At 45.9% G+C, this 19,967-nt stretch overlaps 2 protein-coding genes across 16 annotated transcripts in view; both read right to left on the bottom strand.

Annotated features, from left to right (window-relative positions):
- Positions 1-556: 556 nt before the first annotated feature.
- On the bottom strand, positions 557-11,888 carry INPP5E (inositol polyphosphate-5-phosphatase E). Of its 2 annotated transcripts, none has more exons than XM_083722288.1 (11): positions 11,701-11,888; positions 9,385-10,281; positions 8,157-8,280; positions 7,343-7,440; positions 6,012-6,136; positions 4,523-4,642; positions 3,748-3,855; positions 2,847-3,005; positions 2,626-2,741; positions 2,280-2,416; positions 557-1,622 (listed from the first exon to the last, which is right to left on the bottom strand). In XM_083722288.1, the coding sequence occupies exons 2-11, from the start codon at positions 10,119-10,121 to the stop codon at positions 1,490-1,492; spliced, it is 1,857 nt and encodes a 618-aa protein (XP_083578414.1). In that variant the 5' UTR covers positions 10,122-10,281; positions 11,701-11,888; the 3' UTR covers positions 557-1,489. The 2 variants fall into 2 exon arrangements, with proteins under 2 accessions (XP_083578414.1, XP_083578413.1); XM_083722287.1 differs by having other exon boundaries at positions 2,847-3,008; positions 11,701-11,887.
- Positions 11,889-12,886: 998 nt separating this feature from the next.
- The window catches only part of SEC16A (SEC16 homolog A, endoplasmic reticulum export factor), a 39,358-nt gene continuing 32,277 nt past the window's right edge, over positions 12,887-19,967 (bottom strand). For 8 of the 14 annotated variants that reach the window (XM_083721990.1, XM_083721980.1, XM_083721989.1 and 5 more), the window contains 3 exons: positions 19,806-19,880; positions 16,237-16,299; positions 12,887-15,625 (listed from right to left, as the gene is read on the bottom strand). In XM_083721990.1, the coding sequence (XP_083578116.1) occupies positions 15,557-15,625; positions 16,237-16,299; positions 19,806-19,880 (207 nt within the window). In that variant the 3' untranslated portion in view covers positions 12,887-15,556. Of the gene's footprint in view, positions 15,626-16,236; positions 16,300-18,723; positions 18,784-19,805; positions 19,881-19,967 lie in introns of all 14 variants that reach the window. The other 6 variants (XM_083721985.1, XM_083721978.1, XM_083721987.1 and 3 more) reach the window with 1 other exon arrangement.

Here is a 19,967-nt window from a genome sequence, read left to right as displayed (position 1 = left end):
TTAATAAATATTTAAAAAAAAGGAAGTGACTGAAAACGGAGGCAGTACACTGCCATCATGGCTGATAGTGACTGGTAGATCCACAGAGGCACATCAGGACTCTTAATTTTTAAAAGACATTCAAATTGGTGGCCCCTGCCACATGGAAGCCAAGTTTTAACTTCTGTGAAAGAGGGGCGACTCAAACCAGTCACTACCAGAAAGATGTCCCCCTATCCCAAATCCATTTGTGCACAACAGTGATGAACAGGGGAGATTCCTGCATCTTTGGGGCATTTATAGGTGTGAAATTTGCCACGAGGCACAAAATTCAACCTATTAAAGACACAAGCTCCTACTCTAACATGGAATCATATTAATTTCCTTTTGCATTATTTACTCTGAGCAGAGTTTAACATGTCACAACATTTAGGGGTGGGGTCCTGCCTTTTTTAAATGACTGAAAGCTTATCCTAACCTGATGGAATGCCTTCTGTTTGCTTTGTGAGGATGTTTGATGGTGAATCAACAATGCAAACTGCAGCTGAAGAAGAAGGAAAGCTTGACACATTTGAAATAAGTTTTTAGAAATCCAGCTCTTGGTTTATTAAATTATGGACACAAATGCAGTCCAGAGCAGTAACAAGCAACCAAATGGTGGAAGGGTAAACCCAAAGCTCCAACATGCCTGCGGCCCTGCTTTGCACCTGTTGACAAGTCAAAATTTGGTCTTGCCACAAAGAATACTGATTTTTGTAGCCAGCTGGGAAGAGACAAGCAACAAAGGTTCTTGGTTCAATGAAACCAGAAAGCCTTCTATTTCTTAATACTACTAATCTATGCCCAGGTCTGGGAATGAGGGAAGATATCCGAGGCCCTTCCCAGGAGTTGCAACATGCCATCAGCACTCTCCCTGGCACTTCCTACTTCAAAAATAAATGTGCCTGTTCCAAATGGGAACTTTGCTCTTTCTGGAATTGAGAAAACCATGTGTTTTGGGGGGCAAATGAAGCTAGCAGCATGCTCAAATGTTTCTGCATATTCAGCTTCTTGGTGGCAGGGAACGAATGGAGTAAAAATACAGATGCAGAATGTTCCCAGAGCTGGTCCCCAGAGGCACCTGATGAAAACCAAGGTGTGAGCACATGGTCTTAAAACACAAAAAGGATGCCCATGACCCTTTTTCAGGCAACAAGTTTCCCAAAACGGCATCAATGAGACAAGGGAGCATCTCAGTCTAGGAAAGTCTCCCCCCAGCTCCACTGGACAAGTTTGTTGCCTTCTTGTGATCAAGTGTCTACAAAGAGCCAGTCACTGTCAACCTCAAGAGCATTCCTTCCATGTTTCCAGGCACAGCAGCGACAAGGCAGTTTCAAAGACCTGATGGCAGGAGGCCCCAAGCGACAGATGCTGGCGCTCTTTCCTGCACAGGCCCTTTCACTGCGGGGAGCAGTCAGAAGCTCCTCTTGTGCCCAGCTCAGAAAAGCCCTCTTTGGATGGCCCTTTGAGGTCAGGAAACAGAACAGACGGCACTGGCTTTTTGGTCCTTGAGTGCTTGCTTCCTCTGAAGTTCCCTGGTGATACGTCGCCTGATGCCAATCAAGTAGAGTTCTCGATCAAACAGGCCAGCAGCCAGTGGGATGCTGGAAAGAGACAAGGCAGCATTTAGGTGGGAAGTGACACGCAGGTGGAGGAAGCTGCATCTTCACAAGCCATAAAAGCAGGACTCCTGGCATCTCCAACACTTGTTGAACTCTTAACTCCCAGCAACCCCAGTAGCTAGCATTGTCAAGGCTCAAGGAAGATGCTGGTGCTGATGGTGGGGAATATTATTCAGCAACATCCAGAGGGCCTCTGTTTCCCCATCCTTGCTGTCAAGGGATATCCATGCCAGGTGTGGGGAACGTCCAGATGCTGCTGGACTATGACTTCCACCAGCCCCAGTGGCTGAGTAGGATGAGAGGAGTTGAGAGTATAATAAGAATAAGAATAAGAATAATATATTACTTATATCCCACCCATCCAACTGGGTTGCCCCAGCCACTCTGGTTAATCATGCTACTGGCAAAATCAAGACTTTTTACTGAATTAGACCACACATCCATCTCTGGGGACTAGTCTGCAAGACCTGTGCTGCCTGCCCACGACGCAATTCCTGTGCCAATGTGGTTCCCTACAGCAGGGGAACAAGTGCTACCAGTCTGCTCTCTCTTGGAGGCTGCTTAGTACCTACCCCTCACCTCCAGCCCTCCATCAGATTCATGCCAAAGGCCACCACGATGCAAAGTGTCAATACTAACTTGTCTCTTCCAGGCCTGACTTTGACACGAAATAACCCATATACAGGCCGGTGGTCTGACGTTTTGATCCCAAGGCAGGAAGAGTATTTCACAGCTTGAATGTCATCCTTGTGACGGCTCCGGTAGATCACACGATCCTGAGAAGTCCAAGGGGCAAAGAGGGGAAAGGTGAGTTAATCGCTACAGCAGAGAAACAGCCAGCTCTCTTCCAAGGGCACTTTCCTTTTCACAAGCATAAAAGACACTCAGTGGTAAGTGCTGTACTTCTTTCCCACCAAGGCACAATATCATTCTTCCTGAAGTTTCCAGGTGAGATGCTGTCTGCTGCTCATGTAGAAGTTCTTACCGTGTACGATGGTGTCCTCTGCTTGGAGGTAGTATCGTAGGAGTCCTGCCCAACATCAAACTTGTAGGAAGGGCGGAAAAGAATGGGAGCCTCTTGGAATCCCTTGAAAACTGATCCTGTGGGAGGGAAGGACGCAAAGAGTCAACTTTCCCCATGGCTTCATCAGGGCGGAATCAAGCTTTAGTTTGGGGGTGGAAACATGGCTGTGATATTCTCCTTACCACTGGCCATTTCCTTAATCAACTGGTCATGCTGTAGCAACTTAGACATGTCCGCTTCCAGCCCTTGGCTAAGGATCTGCTCCACCACCTCCCGATCCTCGTTCAGGCGGAAATTGAAGTCCCCGAACCAAAATACATTGTCAAAGTGGGTTGTGACGTCTGCTGCAGAGCCAAATGAAAGGGAGCTGGGATTAGGTGAGGAATCTTACCATGACCCTATTTCAGCTGAAGATCCAAGATGCAGAAGTTCAGCAACCAAATTGTGAGATGCAGGAGTTTGATGAGATTGTCACAAGCCTTGACCTTCAAGAAGCACGTAAATAAACTGCTAAGTACTGCCACTGTTAACATCCTAAATTAAGGGGGATGCCTCTACAGCAGCTTAGCTCTGGAGCTCCCTTCTTCAAGGGCTTTATGGTGGCCTAAATACATTCTCTTATGTTTACTGGGCCAAAGGAAAAGAAACTATAAGTGATGAGGTTTTCAATCTCTCTAAAGATTGTGGACTTCCTCCTCCTTCACTGCAAGGAGGGCAGCAGATTAGAAGTTTCAGCCTCTAGTTAGTGGAAAGCCATTGCATGTAATTGGCAGTTCCTCTACGTCACACTAAACTGTGGTTTAGCATGACATGCATGAGCAGGAGGAACGCCAGCAAATTTCAGGCTCTGCCTTGCAGCTGGAAGGAGGAGCTCAAAAACATTCACTTTGGCTTGTGTTAACTGTGTTTACCATTAACCACATGAGGACTAGACCACTGATTTGGAGAGGAAAATCAGCTTATTTTTTAGAACCAAGTTTTCCATGGTGGTTTACATTTACTGGGAAGGAGCAGCTCATTACAAAATTGCAAGTATTTCACACAACAAAAAAGGGCCTTTTTTCCAGTCATCAAGCTACTCACAAGGGCTGGAGCGATAGGGGTTGGTATCTGGAATGTTTTTTGGGAGTGTAAGAGCCTGGATGGTTTTGTTGTAGTCCAGGACCCTCTCGTACACTTTGCCATCTCCAGCTGAAAAAGAAAAGACAGTCTGCTTAATGCAAGGCCTCTTGAAAACAGGAGACAGGGGACAGAGTTCATGGGTAGCTTGCTCTGGCAATTAATTATCAAGAGATTCCTATATGGATAAGAGGCGATGGATTCTGTTTTGAAACCCAGCTGTACTGCACAGGTCCTGGGCAGGATGGGGTGTGGTCCACAAGGCTGAGTCAAGGCAGCCCAATTTAGCAGTCAGCACCATCAAGCAGGTTAAGCAAGATTTTCCTCAAAACAGACTGTCCAAGGATCCAGAAATGCCACACATACAAATACAGACATCCAGCAACAGAAAAATGGGAAAAGGACAAAGACTGGGGAGAGGGACAAAGCCCAGAAATGCCAACAGAGGATAGTACATTAATTTCTCCACCCCATAGAGAAGCTCTATGTAATCTATGACTTGGATGAAAACATCTGGTCAATTGCCTTTCCTCTGCTTCCGTCTCTCTCTCACAGACACAGTCCCATATTCCACAAATACCCAGCCTGATCTGCATGGTTCATTTTAGAGCTTGCTCTTGAAATGAGATGTTGGTGACAGGTCCCATTCAAACCATTGATCCTGGAAAGAAGGGGCAGCAGTGTTCCTTGCCCCATCTGCTGCTTATATATGGGGATGGGGGCCTGGGGAGATACTCACATGTGAAGTGGGAGGTAATGAAGAGGAAGGAAGTGCCAAAGAAGGTGAAGCAAACTCCGAGGGCCCCCTTGGTCTTGATCTGAGACACAATGCGAGTTGTCACGGTGGCATATTCCACCTCTGGAAGGAAGGAGGGAGAGAATGCCTGTCACAGGTGATGCACCCAACTCGTGGCCAACTCTGACCTCTGGCATAAACCAAGATCACAGGCCAGTGGTGGTGGTTAAACAAGGGACTTTCCTTCCAAGAAAAGTTGAAGCTTCTGCTTATATTGGTGCAGATTTCATCACATTGAAGAAAAACAGTAACAACCGACCCCTGGGTTTGAGTCATTTTAATTCTGTTGGATATTGCGGTTTTATGGGCATTTTTAAAATTAGATTGATTATAAATGGCTAGCTTCTCTCTCTCCTATCTCCCAGTCCCTACTTCGGGATGGTTTTCTAGGATTTGGGATATAGCAGTAATGTATAATATAAATTAATTTATTGTAACCATGCATGGGGAAATATTCTGTATGAATTATTGAAAAAAAGAGCAATTTTAATTTTGGTTTGGAATTAGAAGTTTGGAGAAGACATTAAGACCCTGTTTATTATTTTTGTTACTTTAAAAAGAGTAATATATTATGTGCACATTTTTTTTCCTTTTTGTCCTATTCTGTGAAACATAGTAAGAATGAGAAAATAGTATGTATGGTTTATTTTAATTTGCTGGAAGCTGCCTTGACCCTTAAAGGATAAATAAATAAATACTGTCCCTAAATAAATTTGAATCCAGCTTGATTAGATTTAATACTTATACCTTGCTTTTCTATCCAAGTAATAATCAAAGCAGCTTAACAATGCAAAGCAACGAAAAACTAACTAATAAACTGAAACTGATACGGGGACAAATAGAAGAAAACACCTTCACCCCGGTATGGCTCCCCTTTATCACATACACAACCCAACAAGACGACAAGAATCCACCAATAGCATACAAATCAGTGTGGTTAATCTGATGCAAAAACACCCACCCACCCCACTCACACATGAAAACAAAGTTCACCATGGCCAATCACAAACAAACAACCACACCCTAGCCAACCCCAGCCTCTCTCACCACCAAAGGAACACAAGCGAATAGTAACGAGAACCCACAAAAGTGACGCTGACACAAAACCCCACCTATACACTAAGTAGAAGCATTGCCACCCACCCCCACCCCCTCGCCCATTCCCCTCTTCACCTCTTTCCCCCTTTTCTTCCTAATATAACACTAATGTCTCATCAAATGAAACTGAACTGTAGAAAATGTAACTTGAAAAAAGAGACATTGCACATACTTTTGAAAACCAAGAAACCTTTAATTAAAAATATGTTTAAATTTAAAAAAAAATGCAAAGCAACAAAAATACTTAAACTACATATTCAAGATCAACGATAAGAAATTCAATGCATAAATGACTTAAACTTTTTTCAAAGACCACCCAATTGGCAAGCCCCACCTGAGCAGAACCAGATGAGGTCCCTCCGCAGGAAAACTGACATGTAGAGTACACCGTGAGATGCCGCATAGAGCATGACGTAATGGGGGCCCAGCGTCTCCTGCAAGCGGATCTCCCACTCACGCCTGGCAGGGGGAAGCAGAGGAAAGGAAACCTGTTGCGCGAGCTTCTCCTCACCCAGCCTTGAACTCCACCAGACATGTTTCAAAAAGGCTTGCTAGTGACGTGTGTCAGGCTCATTTACATGACATGGGATGTCTGACACTGTTCTTAAAAGTGCAGGGAATCCTTAGCAGTGCCCCCAGATTTAGGTTGTACCCAGCAAAGTCCTACTCAGAGCAGACCCACTGAAATAAATGAACGTAAGTTAGTGTCATGGACTGGCTGGATGCAGAGGAGCTGGGGAACCCCTTAGGGAACCCCTAAGGGAGGAAGGCTCAGAGCCAGAGGATTTGTGCTGAGACTATGATGCGTGGTCAGAGGGAGAAGGAGCAGGCTGGAAGGAGGAGGTGTCAGCAGTAGTAGAGGTGGCAGGGTTTAGTGAGCAGGAACAGGCTGTGGCAGAGGGCAGTTCAGACTGAGGCTGAAGCAGATGCTAAAGAGGAAAGGGATCAAGAGGCTGCTGAAGAATACAGGGAATCTCCGCCTACTCTGCGACCAGCTCCCCTCACCCATTCTCTGAGAATGCACAGAGAAATGAAAAGAGCAGTGATTAGTTGTGTGCAGATGTGGTTTGCGACTGCATGGGGAAAACTCTGGAGAGAAGAAGTCTTAGAGAGGGGTGGGAAGGCAGGAAACTTTAGTCCTTGCAACTGCTTCATTGGGGCAAGACCTCCTAGGAAAAGTTGCTGAGACCACTAGGCCTGAGCTCTGTGGCTGGTTTCCTTGAATAAAGATTTAACTTCACTGGCCTCGGGTGATTTGTTGTTTTTGTTACTGACCTACACTTGACTCAAGCCCTGACAGTTAGCCATGTCCATCAACTTAAATGCATCTACTCTGAGTAGGACTAGTACTGGATGCAACCCCAGACTTCCTAATCCTTGCAAGGAACTCTCAGCTCCACCCACAACAGAGGCGAGGCAAAGGCCTCCTGCCTCCCAGGAGCCCTTATTTCAGACACTGACAATGATCCAAACTGAAGAAACAGGGTACACTTGCATCAGGCAGCAGGAGGTCTGTACTGGCTATACTCTACAAGGGGAGCATTGCCCTGCATGAGGTCAAGTGGCAGTGCTCAGCTACAGACTTCGACCCCTTGCAGGCAAACCACCCTCTGTGCAGTGGGTGGGGGTTACGAGGCCAAAGCCAGCTTCTCTTGGTTTCCATACCTATCTGGGCAGCCTTCTTGGATCCCTATCACATACATGTCCTGGGCAAAGTCAGGGCCTGGCGGCAGCAGGAAATCATCCAACACCTCAGGAAGTTCCTGCAAGACAAGGAAGACTTTTCCAAACTCTAGGTGAGTACTTAAGTGGGAGGGTGATAGGGAAGGAGAAGGAATGGACTCTCAAGGATACAAGCGCCAACATGTTTAGGGGATGTAACCAGCAAGCTGACTACTAATCAATCCCATGCAGGTTCATTAAACCAATAGAGTTCTTTAGGTTTACAGACACACATCATGCACTCCTGGTGTGCTTCCAATAAGGTTTCTATAAAGGTATAAAACAAGTTCAAAACAGGAATCATAAAGTGGCATCACCAGGGAACGTCTACACTTCTTAAGTGGCACATGTAAAATGTCACAAGGGATGTGAGCAGGAATGAGCTACTCTGCCATCTTGCTTGTTGTATGTGGGCAAAGCTGTTATTGTGGCCAGATTTGCAGGATGTGCATGACAAGAGGGAGGAAGAGGCTTCCCAGACAATTTTGGACACAACTATGCATAGAAACATAAGAAGCCGCTTGATACTGAGTCAGTCCATCTAACTCAGTATTGTCTACAATGACTGGCAGTAGTGGCTCTGCAGGCTGAAGATGCCTCTGGAGATGGAACCTGGGACTTTATGCATGCAAAGCAGGTACTCTGCCATTGAGCTATGATGGCCCTTTCCAAATAAGTATTCTTGACTTGGCCAGGCTCCCTGGATCAAAGGCCAATCACCAGGCAAAGCCCCCAGCCAGCCTTTTTCTTCCCTCACCTTTTGGCCCTGCATATTCCAGGTGGCAACGAAGATGCCAATGTTCCGGTCAGGAAAATACCGGTTCAATTCCTCTGCTCCCAGCAGTGCACCAGTCGCCAAAAGGCTGCCTTCCAAATAACTTCTGTAGGTAAAGATAATGCATTGTTATTTCTTAAATATATATATATATATTATAAATTTGCTTCATTTGAGGCTGAAGTAAAAACTGCCCAGTGATGCAACAGAACTAATGTCCTGCCTGGGTGGGGTTTCTTTACAGGTGGAGGTGTGCTTGCCACATCCTGCACTCTTGGTGCTTGAAAGATGGGTCTGGAAACAGAACAACAGCTGATAATGCCACTGTGATAGTGAAGGAATACACTCCTAAAACCCAACACATAACCTGTTCACTGCATTCAAGACCAAACTCCTCCAATTGAGGAGCATTCAAGATTCAAGACCAAACTCCTCCCATTGAGAATATGCAGTAGTAAATCAAACTGTAAGATGTAACTCAAGCATGTGTCACTATGGCCAGATCTGCACCCTCAAGGCGCTGGCTGGCATGTCAGTCTAAGGGGAGCTGGGGCCTTGCTGGCCAAGGCTGTCACCTGGACAACTGTAATGCTACAATCCACTATCCCAGATTGCCTTCCTCATTCTTTCTTCCTTGGGAAATGAAAAACAAAACAAAAACAGAGTTTGGGAAACATCCTATGAGAGTCAGGGAAGGCAGGCAGGTGGGGAATTACCTAGTTGAAAGGTAGTGCCCTTCTATTATGTATTGGTGTAACAAAATATAGCAGGATGCTGAATCATAAACACCACTGGGAATCCTGTAAAATATATTATGTACTTCTATTTATTTGCTCCCCCCCCCTTCATTCCTTTCTTCAAACAAGTTGTGCTTCTTAGTGCTATTTATTTCTTTTTGTGTGTATTTATATTCATAAGCTATGGGAAATAAAAAGATGAAAGCAAATGAACTAAAAGTTTAAATCAAATATATTTTGAAAATCTAAGGGGCCCTTTCAGGAAAGAGATGAGAATGGGTTATCAGATTCCTGCCAACTCCTGTTCCTGTTCCTGTCTTTCCCTGGGACGACCTCAGGGATTTTTTATTCCAACAGAAAATTCCGTCCCCACCTCACTGAGCACTCAGTGAGAATTAGCATAAGTGTACCTGTGGAGGAATGCTCCTCATAACTCCCCCTCTTGACCTCCCCCCACGCTACAAGGACCCTACCTGTTCCGCACATCCCTGACGCGGATGGGGGTCAAGAGACTGAAAGTGGACTTCATGGAGGTGGTGGAGCAGTTGTCACAAACCATCCCGCGGCTGTGGAGCCTGGTGTCACTCCAGCTGCTGCCTGCCCTTGGAAAGGCACTCTGGGAGCAAAGCCTGTAATCCGCCCAATCTGGGTCGATCCTATTAGTTGTCCTCAGAGAAGGGAAGGAGCCATCAAGCTCCAGAGGGGGCGGAGGATGGGTGGGCATCACTCTAGACAGCTTCCCATGCAAGTTGCCATGCCTGGTGGGGGGCGCCTCCGAAGCTTGCTGCAAGCCACAGAGGGATTCCTGGTCACAGTGCGAATTGCTTGTGGAGGCTGCCATCTGTCCCAGAGGATTCTCCCCTTGGAGGGATCCATTGGAGGAGCCCATCTCGGAGGGATCCACCAAGCTGTCTCGGCTCATCCTGAAGAGCCTCCTCCTCCGCCAGATCAGTTCATCGAGAGAAGAGGTTCGCTCAAGTCTTGGGGGCTTGCGGGGAGGCTTTGGGGTGAATGACCTGAGCTCTGTGTGGGCCTGGAACCCTTCTAGATGGCTTTCCAAAGCGTTGTTGAAAAAGGAAGCCTGGATTTCTTGCTGGTGCTTGGAGAGGAAATCCACGTTGTCACCCGCCTCCTGTCTGGCAGCCCGAGCAGCCTCCTTGGGTGGTATGTTTTGTGGTACTTTGTCCTCAGTGTTCGGTGTGTGCTCCATTGTCCCCTAGGAAAATCCATTGGATATCCCATCTATGCGGAAGTCAAGGCAACAACCTTAGGCATGTTTTCCTGAGTGGGAAAAGAACCCCAATCAGGACACCAGTGTCAGGAACGGAAGGCCCGTTGCCTGAACATGAAGATGCATTGCTGGGATCCACCTAGGAATAAAATAACAACAACAACAACAATGTATTTTGTATTATTATTATTATTATTATTATTATTATTATTATTTAAAAAAGATTAGCCAAGATCTCCAGGCATTATTAAAGGCTTCCCATCTAAAGCTCCCAACCTCCACATAGGATCTCTGCTTTCTAGAATAACTGTTTTTATTAGTTTTTATAGGAGTGCTTTTGGTGTTTTATGTTGTTATCGTGTTGGACTGTGAATATGACATTCTGGGCTCCCTTTGGGCAGGACAAAGATGTAACAAGCAAATAATTTAAATATATTATTGATTAGCCAGATCACTCCCATTTGACAGGTGGCCAGCTGAGTGACTCACAAGTCAGGAACCTGGGATGAGGGTGCATCAGTTGATTCAGGGGTGCTTTATTTCCACAGCCTGCAACTGCATGGGAACACCGTCATGAGCAGTGACAGTGTTTGTGTACACAGAATCTGCCTGGCAGTAGCTGTTCAAGTCTAAAGCTCCGGAAAGGTGCTGCCACTCTAAGGCTCAGTCACACCCCTCCGTTTCCTAGAGAAGCTGCAAGGACCCATAGCTACAAGCAAACAGTTTGACTCAGCCAACACACCTTTTTCCATAGCAGGTTTCTCAGGGATTGCTTGAATCAAGAAATATGAGGTTGGCAGTCAATGTGGCCCAGTGTTTGGGAAGAAGACAGGACTGGATTCAAGACCTGCTTCTTCTACAGCCGCTCTTGCTTAGCCTCTTTAGCCCTGTCTATAAAATGGGAATAGCAGCTGCCTCTGTAGGCTCAAGCACGCTAAGCAGCAGTGGCTGATGGCTCTATCCTAAGGCCTTTGTCAAGGCAGTGATCCAGAGCTCAAAAGGAGGGATGCCAGCAGAACAAGGGTCTGTTTTGAAACTGTAAAAACTTTAGCATACACTGTGAGTTTCAATGGGATGTTTAAGTAGCTACCCAGCTATGTTATACCAGAGAATAGAGCAGACCCACTAGAGGTTAATGGAACTAAGTTAGTCGTGTCCACTATTCTGCAGTGTGTGTTTATACATTTATATTGACCTAAAAAATAAAATGCTGCTGTGATACAGTATTTCATACAACCACACACACACACACGCATGTAAGCCCGAAATGGAACTCTATCAAAGTTTTCGCTGGATCCCTTTTAGAATTGCGGTTTGTCACCAAGATAATATATATGTCATTGTGATTAACCAACAAAAAATATCATTTGTATTAAAGCAGCCGATGAAGGAGCGATTCAAACCGTTTCCCTGCATATTATTCACAGCAATAATATGTAACACAGTAACATGCGTATACACACACAACGTGCGTTGAGACACCCTGTCCCGGGACAAGCCCCCACCCTCATCCTCTTCCCTCCAGTCCCACCCCCCGCCTCCATCAGCACCCCCAAACCTGTAACTCTCTGAATGAGGCCAGGCCGCTTTCCTCCCCGGCCTCTCGTCGCCGCTGCCCTCCTCTGCCTCCTCCTGCGGGGCCTCCCTGCTGCTCCTCCCAGCCGCCTCACTCCGCGAGAGGAGCCAGAAGCTCGAGTCCTTCTCGGAACCGCCGCCTCAGAGATGGGGCTAGCGGCGGGGACTCCAATTCCCATCAGCCCCTGCGAGGGCGGCCAATGACAGGGCATGATGGGAGTTGGAGTTCCGAAACACCTGTAGAGGTGTCCTGGAGGGGGTGTCTTCCCCACCACGGACCACGACGACGTGGGCTTTTAATACTTTAAAATAAATGGATATTGCCTTTCTATCTTTGAAACAACAGCAACATTAGTAGTAGTACTTTATATAGTATGGCACCACTTTTAGCGGTTTTTCAACCTGTGGGTACCCAGATGTTGTTGAACTACAACTCCCATCACCCCTAGCTAGCAAGGCCAGAGCTCAGGGGTGATGGGAATTGTAGTCCAACAACATCTGGGTACCCACAGGTTGAGAACCGCTAAAAGTGTCCGTGGTACATTGTGTGAGGGATCCCTATGTTAATCCCATACTGTAGCCGTGGGCTGAAAGACTTTAAAAGCAGGAGCACCTCTGTGGCCCTCCTGGGATTACTGGACTCAAACTCCCATCAGCCCCTGAGAACACATCCAATGGCCAGGCATGATGGGAGTTGTAGTCCCATAACACCTGAAGGACCACAGCTCTCCCCCTGCTCCTCTCAAATTCAGAGTTTTACTCATTTACTACATTTATGTTCCAACTCTCCCACTTTGATCTTCACAATGACCCTGTGAGCTAGGTAAGGCTGAGGAGCCACAAGCTCCAGCTGGCTGTGTCCACTGTTAGCTTCTACTAAGAGCAGACCCACTGAACCTGATTGGACACGACTAACGGCAGTGTATTGATTTCTGTAGGTATGCTCTGAGCAGACGGCAATCCTAGTTTTCCAGCTTTTTTATTAGCATTATTTAAAACATGGTGCTGAGGGGGAGATGCCTATGGTTCTACTGTGGCGCATGGTAGGGTCTTCTGTTGTTGTGACCAGCCCCTCCCCTTTGGTATATTTTTGGTATATCCCCTTTGGTATATATTTTGAGAACCCCAATTCTTCTGCGTGACCCCTCAATAACCACAAGCAAAGTAAATTGTGAAACGTGCTTCAGAGCACAAAATATTTTATTTTTTAAAGAATGTACAGTGTGTTGATTCTAACATTTAGAGAGGACAGGGAGAAGGCTCTCTGTGCCAAGGAAAACCTCTTGAGCTGAGAACATGTTTTGGCGGGTCCACATGAAAAGACACAGAATCAGAGACAGCTGCACAAAAAGGGCAGAATGGCCAGTGGGGCACAAGTATTTGAGAAGACTTGGAAGGTAAAAAAAGAAGCAGCCATCATCACACTGTCAGCAAAAAGTCCAGGGCTCTTGAAGGTGGATCGTTAACAATTCCTCCTGAACACAAGTAATCCCTTCGTCATATATTTAAGGCTTTCCAGATTCCAAATATGTGGAGATAACCCATAAAGACTCCAGTCAATATTAATAAATCAGTAATAATAATCATGATTTATTTATATGCTGCCCATCTGACTGGGTTACCCCAGCCACTCTGGGTGGCTTCCAACAAATTAAAACACAATTAAGATCAAACATTTAAAATTACCTATAGAGGGCAGTCTTCAGATGTCGTCTAAAAGTCAGATAATTATTTCTTTGACATCTGACGGAAGAGCATTCCAGAGGGAGGGTGCCACTGCTGAGAAGGCCCTCTGCCTGGTTCTCTCTAACTTCACTTCTCGCAGTGAGGGAACCACCAGAAAGCCCTCAGAGCTGGATCTCAGTGTCTGGGCTGAATGATGGAGGTGGAGATGCTCCTTCAGGTATGCAGAGACAAAGCCGTTTAGGGCTTTAAAGCACCAACACTTTGAATTGTGCTCGGAAACGTACTGGGAGCCAAAGTAGATATAATTTGGGACCAGTGTTATATGGCCCCAGAAGCTGCTCCTCATCACCAGTCTGGCAGCTGTATTCTGGATTAGTTGTAGCTTCCGAATCACCTTCAAAGGTAGCCCCACATACAGCACATTGCAGTAGTCCAAGCGGGAGAAAACCAGAGCATGTACCACTCTGGCGAGACAGTGTGCAGGCAGATAGGGTCTCAGCATGTATAGCAGATGGAGTTGATAAGACAGCTGCCCTGGACAGTGTTGATCTATGCCTCAATGGACAGCAGTGAGTCCAAAATGACTCCCAGGCTGCACACCTGGTCTAAGGAGTCCAGTTACCCCATGCAGAACCAGGAAATTCCCCACACCTGCCCACCCTCTGTCCCCCAGAAACAGTACATCTGTCTTGTGAAAATTCAACCTCAATCCATTAGCCGCCATCCATCCCCCAACTGCCTCTGGACACCCACATAGTATCTTTACCAGCTTCACTGGTTCTGATTTAAACAGGAGGTAAAGCTGGGTATCATCCACATATTGGTGAACATCTAGCTCAAACCCCCTGATGATCTCTACCAGTGGTTTCAGTGTTCAAAAGCATGGGGGAGAGGACAGATACCTGAGGCACCCCACAAGTGAGTGCCCAGGAGTCCATTCACTTCCCACTCCTTTCTGGACATGATGCAGGAGAAAAGAGCTGAACCACTGCATAACAGTGCCTCCAACTAAACATCTCTTTCATCTCTTCAGCATGATTGGTTGTGGTGGGTGAGTGAATTGGCTCCATCACTACCAGAGCAAATCTTAACCCAGCACATAAATAAATATTTAAGTCTCCCTCCTGTTGGGGTTCTGTCAAGCTTAAGAGGGTGTGAGTGTGGCCTACTTCAAAGGGAAGGTTGGCTGAATCAAAATCTGCTTGATTTAATAGAATACCACAGTGATTCTGATCATGAAGTAAGAGAAAGACCCTCCCCTACTTAAAGAACAACAACCTTTAAACCATTACTGCATTAATTTAGAGATTTATAACCAAGAGTTTGAGAGAGAGAGAAAGAGAGAGATATATTGCACTTCAAGAGGAATCGCCAGAGAGAGAAGAGCATCATCTACGATATAAAGAGCTTCTGGGAGTTGTTTGTTTTTTTAACTATACAGTGGCTGCAGAAGGAGCCTAAACACAAACTACATACATACTAGAGAAAATCCACTTCCAATTAATTTTTAATTACAAATCACAGTTTTCCTTTTCCTTTTTTTAATTCATTATACATATATCTATTTGGATGAGCTATGTTTCCTGCCTCCCACTCAAAGGGAGGAGGTGTATTGTGGGAGAAAGGTCAATATGTCAAGAAAAATCCCAGCCAAATATCTCTTAAATGCTTCAGGATAAGCAACAAATGCAGGCTGGTGGTTTTATATGCATAAAACTGTGCCCCAATCCCTGTAAGGCCACAAACTGCAGTGTTAAAGGTGACAAATATCCCCCTAAATATTGGGAAAGAGCTCCCCTTTCCTAAAGCATTCAGAAACCACTGAAGAATATATGGATTCCAATCAAAGTCAGCCAAAGGGTGGGGGGGGGGAGGACAGCCCTCTCCCCACCTCTCTTTTGATTCTTGCAGCAGAGAGTAGCCATTTCATTACTGGGGATTTGTCTCTCTCTGGAGTTAGAACACTCCAGCTGGCTTTTACGTAACAGGGTGCATTTGATGACTGATGCAAGTCAAGAGTCTCAGTGGGAAAAGCCACCAAAACGAATCTTCCCCTCAATATGAGAGAGGACAGATTCTGTACGTGGCATGGGATTTTGAGAAATTCTTTGTAAATTCATGTGTGACGGCCCAGGTGACAGACTTGCTGGGTGCTATTTTAAGGTGGGGTATTTTCTCTGTCCAATTCTGCCATGTCTTGAGTTTCCTGAAGCTGCAGCAGACTGGAAAAAGACAAGAAAAAACAAAGCTGAATCCAATTTCTACCTACACAAGAGAAGAAAAAAATCAACAACCCACAAACAGAACATTTTATTTATTTATTAAATTTGTACAGCGCCCTATACTCGTATGTCTCTGGGCAGTTCATACCAGGGACATTTTCATAAATGTATGGGAACACTACTTCCCTTTGACTAATCAACCTGAATCCCCAAAGCTGAAAGGCTTTTGCAAAAGCATCCCCCAAGCAAACCTGTGGGCTGAGGTGAGACACAAAGAAACGTCTCCTGGTCAGTGGTTCCTCCAAATGTTGCAGGACACCAACTCACAACACCTAGGGAGAATTTGCCAAGCCAACTTAGGCAAGCTGTAGTCCAGCAACACCTGGAGGCCCAAAGGTTTCCCGCCACTCCCTGCTCTTGACCATTTACTCACCCCACCCCCAAAAGAATATAGGCTTTGCTCAGGATGTAAATTATGAGATGTTTTTGCAACAACTCCTCTGTGACCCTCATAACTCCCTTCTGTAGAATGGGCAGAAGAGGGAGGATCTCCCTTACCAGGGGGCATGTACATGTGTTTTTTGTGTGTTTCCAGGAATGAACAACGTTACCTGCACAAACTGGGAAGGGTTGTAAAACTGGACTGTGCCGGCTGGGGGTCCTCCTGAAGGTGGCTGCAGTGGAGAAGGAGAGCTTTCCATTAGTGAGATGCAAACAAAAAGAGGCATCACCGTCTCTTACCAAGTTCATTTTGTGCACTTGACAGATGGAAGGAAGAGGTTGCATAACACCGCCAGCGCTCCCAAGTAGGTGCAGAGCAACAGAAGTTTGTTGTTATACATGGATGGAAACACACAAGACACACACACAAAAGGAACTAAACCCACGCATTCTTGCCCCCCCCCCAGCGCTTCAAGAAGTTTCCCACATTCTCAACAGCAGCAGCAGGGTGCAGGGTCATCGCCAAACCAAGGCACATGCACAGACCCAAAATGACTTGCTTGCTTGGGGCATGCGGGAGGAAGAGCAGAAGGGGTTAATGGTGGCCAGTTGCTTGAGGAAGCACCAGCCAGCAACCTGCATTAGTGAGGCTTATGCCTTGCTTGAGAACCGCATGGTGGACTCGCCCCAATTCATGTTATCAGAGGAGCCCCCCACCCCCCCATGAAAGTATAAGAAGCATTTGGCTTCTCCCTCACAGAGCTGGGGGAAAGACTTCTGCGCTCCTTGCATTTTAAAGGCTAAGAGGCCCAGATGAAGAAAACCTGCTTTGGAGGCTCCTCCAAACGTAAAAGGCCTTAACCCAGACAGATCGATTATCAGATCATTTCGATCTCCAGAAATTGCGCTGTTAGAAGCACCACAGCGTCCATTCCACATTTGTGAAAATTCAGTCTTTTAGTGTGGTAGGAACTCTGGAACTCCCTGCTTATTGGTGTTAGGAAGGCGCCCTCTTGCTCTATTGCTTTAGATACCTGCTGAAAACTTTTCTGCTTCAGCAAGACTATCCAGACCCGTTTGCTTGTTTCATAAAAATTATACACCTCTCAAATGTAAAAAGAAAACGCTGGAGACCAAATGGGGTGACAGATGTCGCAGCCAGATCGTGCCCTCACATCCAAAAGGAAAACCTCAAAGCGGTTTACCAAAAATTAAATAAAACAAAAGAATAAAATTGACACTAAGAAGAATTTACAGTAATGATTTAGGAATTTCAAAAATGTAAAAATAACAGTAGACTAAAAACAGATTAAAACTTGCATCAACTTTCTAAACATCTGGGCAGGCTCATCTAAACAACAATGTTTTAGCAAGTGCTGAAAAGAGTACAGGAAAGGTCTGACATCAATAGGCAGGGGGTTCCAAAGTGCATTGGTGCTACCTGACTAGAAGATCCAAGTTCTTACAAATGGGAAATGGGTATTATGTGGCACCTGTAACAGTGCCTGTTCTGTTTATAAATTTTCGAAATAAACCACCACACAGAGGCAGCTAGTGACATCTTGGCCCTGTGGGCGGAACCTCCAGCCTGGCTCTCCTCAGGTCAACACCTCCCCTGCAAAGCATCACACAGAGACCAGAATGCTTTTGGTACATCTGATGCACCACCATGCAGTGGCTGTAAAAACCTTGGTCTGCCACATTCCCTCTTTTGCCCAGGGAATCAAGGACTTTCAGAGAGAGAGAATTATTTTTAAGCAGAACAGCAACATGTCCACTTGGGGATGGCACATGTTCCATGTCCCCAAGTATCACTCCCCTTGTACAACAGCCTTCAGCATTATGATGCTAACTCCACTTCAGAGGTTGTAGGACTACAACTGCCATCACGCTCACCCACTGTTAGGGACCATGGAAGTTGTTGTCCAGCAACTTCTGGAAGACACCAAGGTTAGAGGAAGCCACTGCAATAGTATTTGAAGGGCAGTAAAAACTTATATCTGAGTGTTTGACATGAGGAGAGTTTAATTTGTTGGGTTCTTCAATGCTGCTCTTGAGTCTTTGTTGCATTGGTTTCAATGTTCTTTGTGTTAAGCTTTAAAGATTCATCATGTTTATCTTTATGCTTTTCCTGTTTGAAGTACAATGTCCTGAATATTCATATCAAACACTGTCTAAACCAGCCTTCCCTTTAAGCTGTAGTTCAACGCTTCTGGTTGGGGAAAGCTGGTCCAAGAATTCCAACAAATAAATATGGGGGGGGGGTCACCACCATATTTTGAGGACTGGAATAAATCCAGCTCTCAGTCCTGAGTTATTTCTTCCAGCAAAGACTAAGTAAGTTGTGTCTGTCCCCCACAGAAAGAGGTGGAATGTCCAATGCAGTCAAAATTCTCAAAGGGAAGGATTACTAAGAGAGGAAGGAGCCTAGCTAAACTTGGATCACAACTGCGACTCTCTAAAGGCAAGGAGGAATACTTCATCTTTGTGGCCTCATGTTAGTCCCATGAAATGCAGGTAGGAGAAGATGTGTATTAAAAAGTAAAGCAAACATAAAAGGGGGGAGAGAGAGAGAGAGATGGAGGGTAGGGAGGATGAGGAGAGAACTCAAAGAGGGAGAGAGCCAGGGTTAAGGAAGGATGGCCAGCCAAATGTACCTGATTAAAATGCTGGCTTACTTCACGTGATAATGAGCTCATTGAGCTAGAGCGCGAAAGCTACAAAACAGCAAAAACACACACATACACACACAACAACACACACAAAAAAAGGGAATCAAAAAGTCATCATGCAGGCTTCTGCCTCAAGCTCTCTGTTCTCCTATTTTCAATAAATGGGGTGGAGAAAGGACCTTCCAGCACCAATGGTTAAATGATATGAATTACAAAAGGAGGTAAGTTAGCTTAAATTGCAGAAATAAAAAATAAAAGGGCAGGAGAGTAACTTCTTTGGTTAAACACACCCAAGATGCAGCTGGTAATGGTGCCTGCCTACGATTTGTAAATCTAGTGGGGTTACGGTTATGCATCTGCATGGCATTTAATATGATAAACCACACACATGCACAGAGGGGGAAAGAGGAGAATCTACCACCCTGCCTTTTCACATAAAAAAAGAAACTTCCTCCACAACCTCCTTCCTGTGGGGAAAAGCCACAGCTCAATGGAAGAGCAACTGCTTTTCATGCAGAAGATCCCAGGTACAGGCCCCCATGGCCTCTCCTGGCAGGGCTGGAAATGTCCCTCCTTGTATGAAAACCCTGGAGAGTCACTGCCAGTCAGTGTAGACAATACTGAGCCAATGATAAGGCAGGCTCCTCTGTTCTTTTATGCAGAGACCTGTTCAATTAGCACCCCCCACGCCCACCCCCTGCCCAGCCTGAAAGAACAGCCTGCTGGAACAGACCAAAGGTGTGGCATTTAGTCCAGCCTCCTGTTCACACAGTGGCCACCCAGATGCCCCAAAGAGAAGTTCAAGAGCAGGATTTGAGCACAAGAACACTCTCTCTTCCTGTCATTTCTAGCAACTGGATTTCGGAAGATGACTACCTCCAAATGCCAAAACAGATCTGAAAAGCCTCTGCCAACTACTCCTGGTTCTGATTTTGGAGGTAACACGAAACTTCAGGGGCAAATCTGCTCATGACTCAGTTACCTGCTGCTGCTGTCCCTTTATCTAAGGGTTTAGGACTTGCCTGTAGTGGTCCCACCCACCCACCCATTTGGCCATGCAGACCTACCTCTCCAGGCTGGGAGTCCTCTGGGTTGGAGGGAGGGAGCTCAGAGCCAGGTGGCAACACGGAAGAATTTAAGTACTCCAGGGAGAAAAACAAAGAAGCAGAATTAGGTGGCAGAACAAACCAGGGAATGGGACCCTAAAGGCCCAGCAAAATGCTACCAAC

The sequence above is a fragment of the Podarcis gaigeae genome (assembly GCF_964106915.1).
Source record: "Podarcis gaigeae genome assembly, chromosome: Z".
NCBI classification, from domain to species: domain Eukaryota; kingdom Metazoa; phylum Chordata; class Lepidosauria; order Squamata; family Lacertidae; genus Podarcis; species Podarcis gaigeae.
The sequence above is the reverse complement of the archived record's forward strand: the minus strand, read 5'-3'. Positions and strand labels throughout refer to the sequence as shown.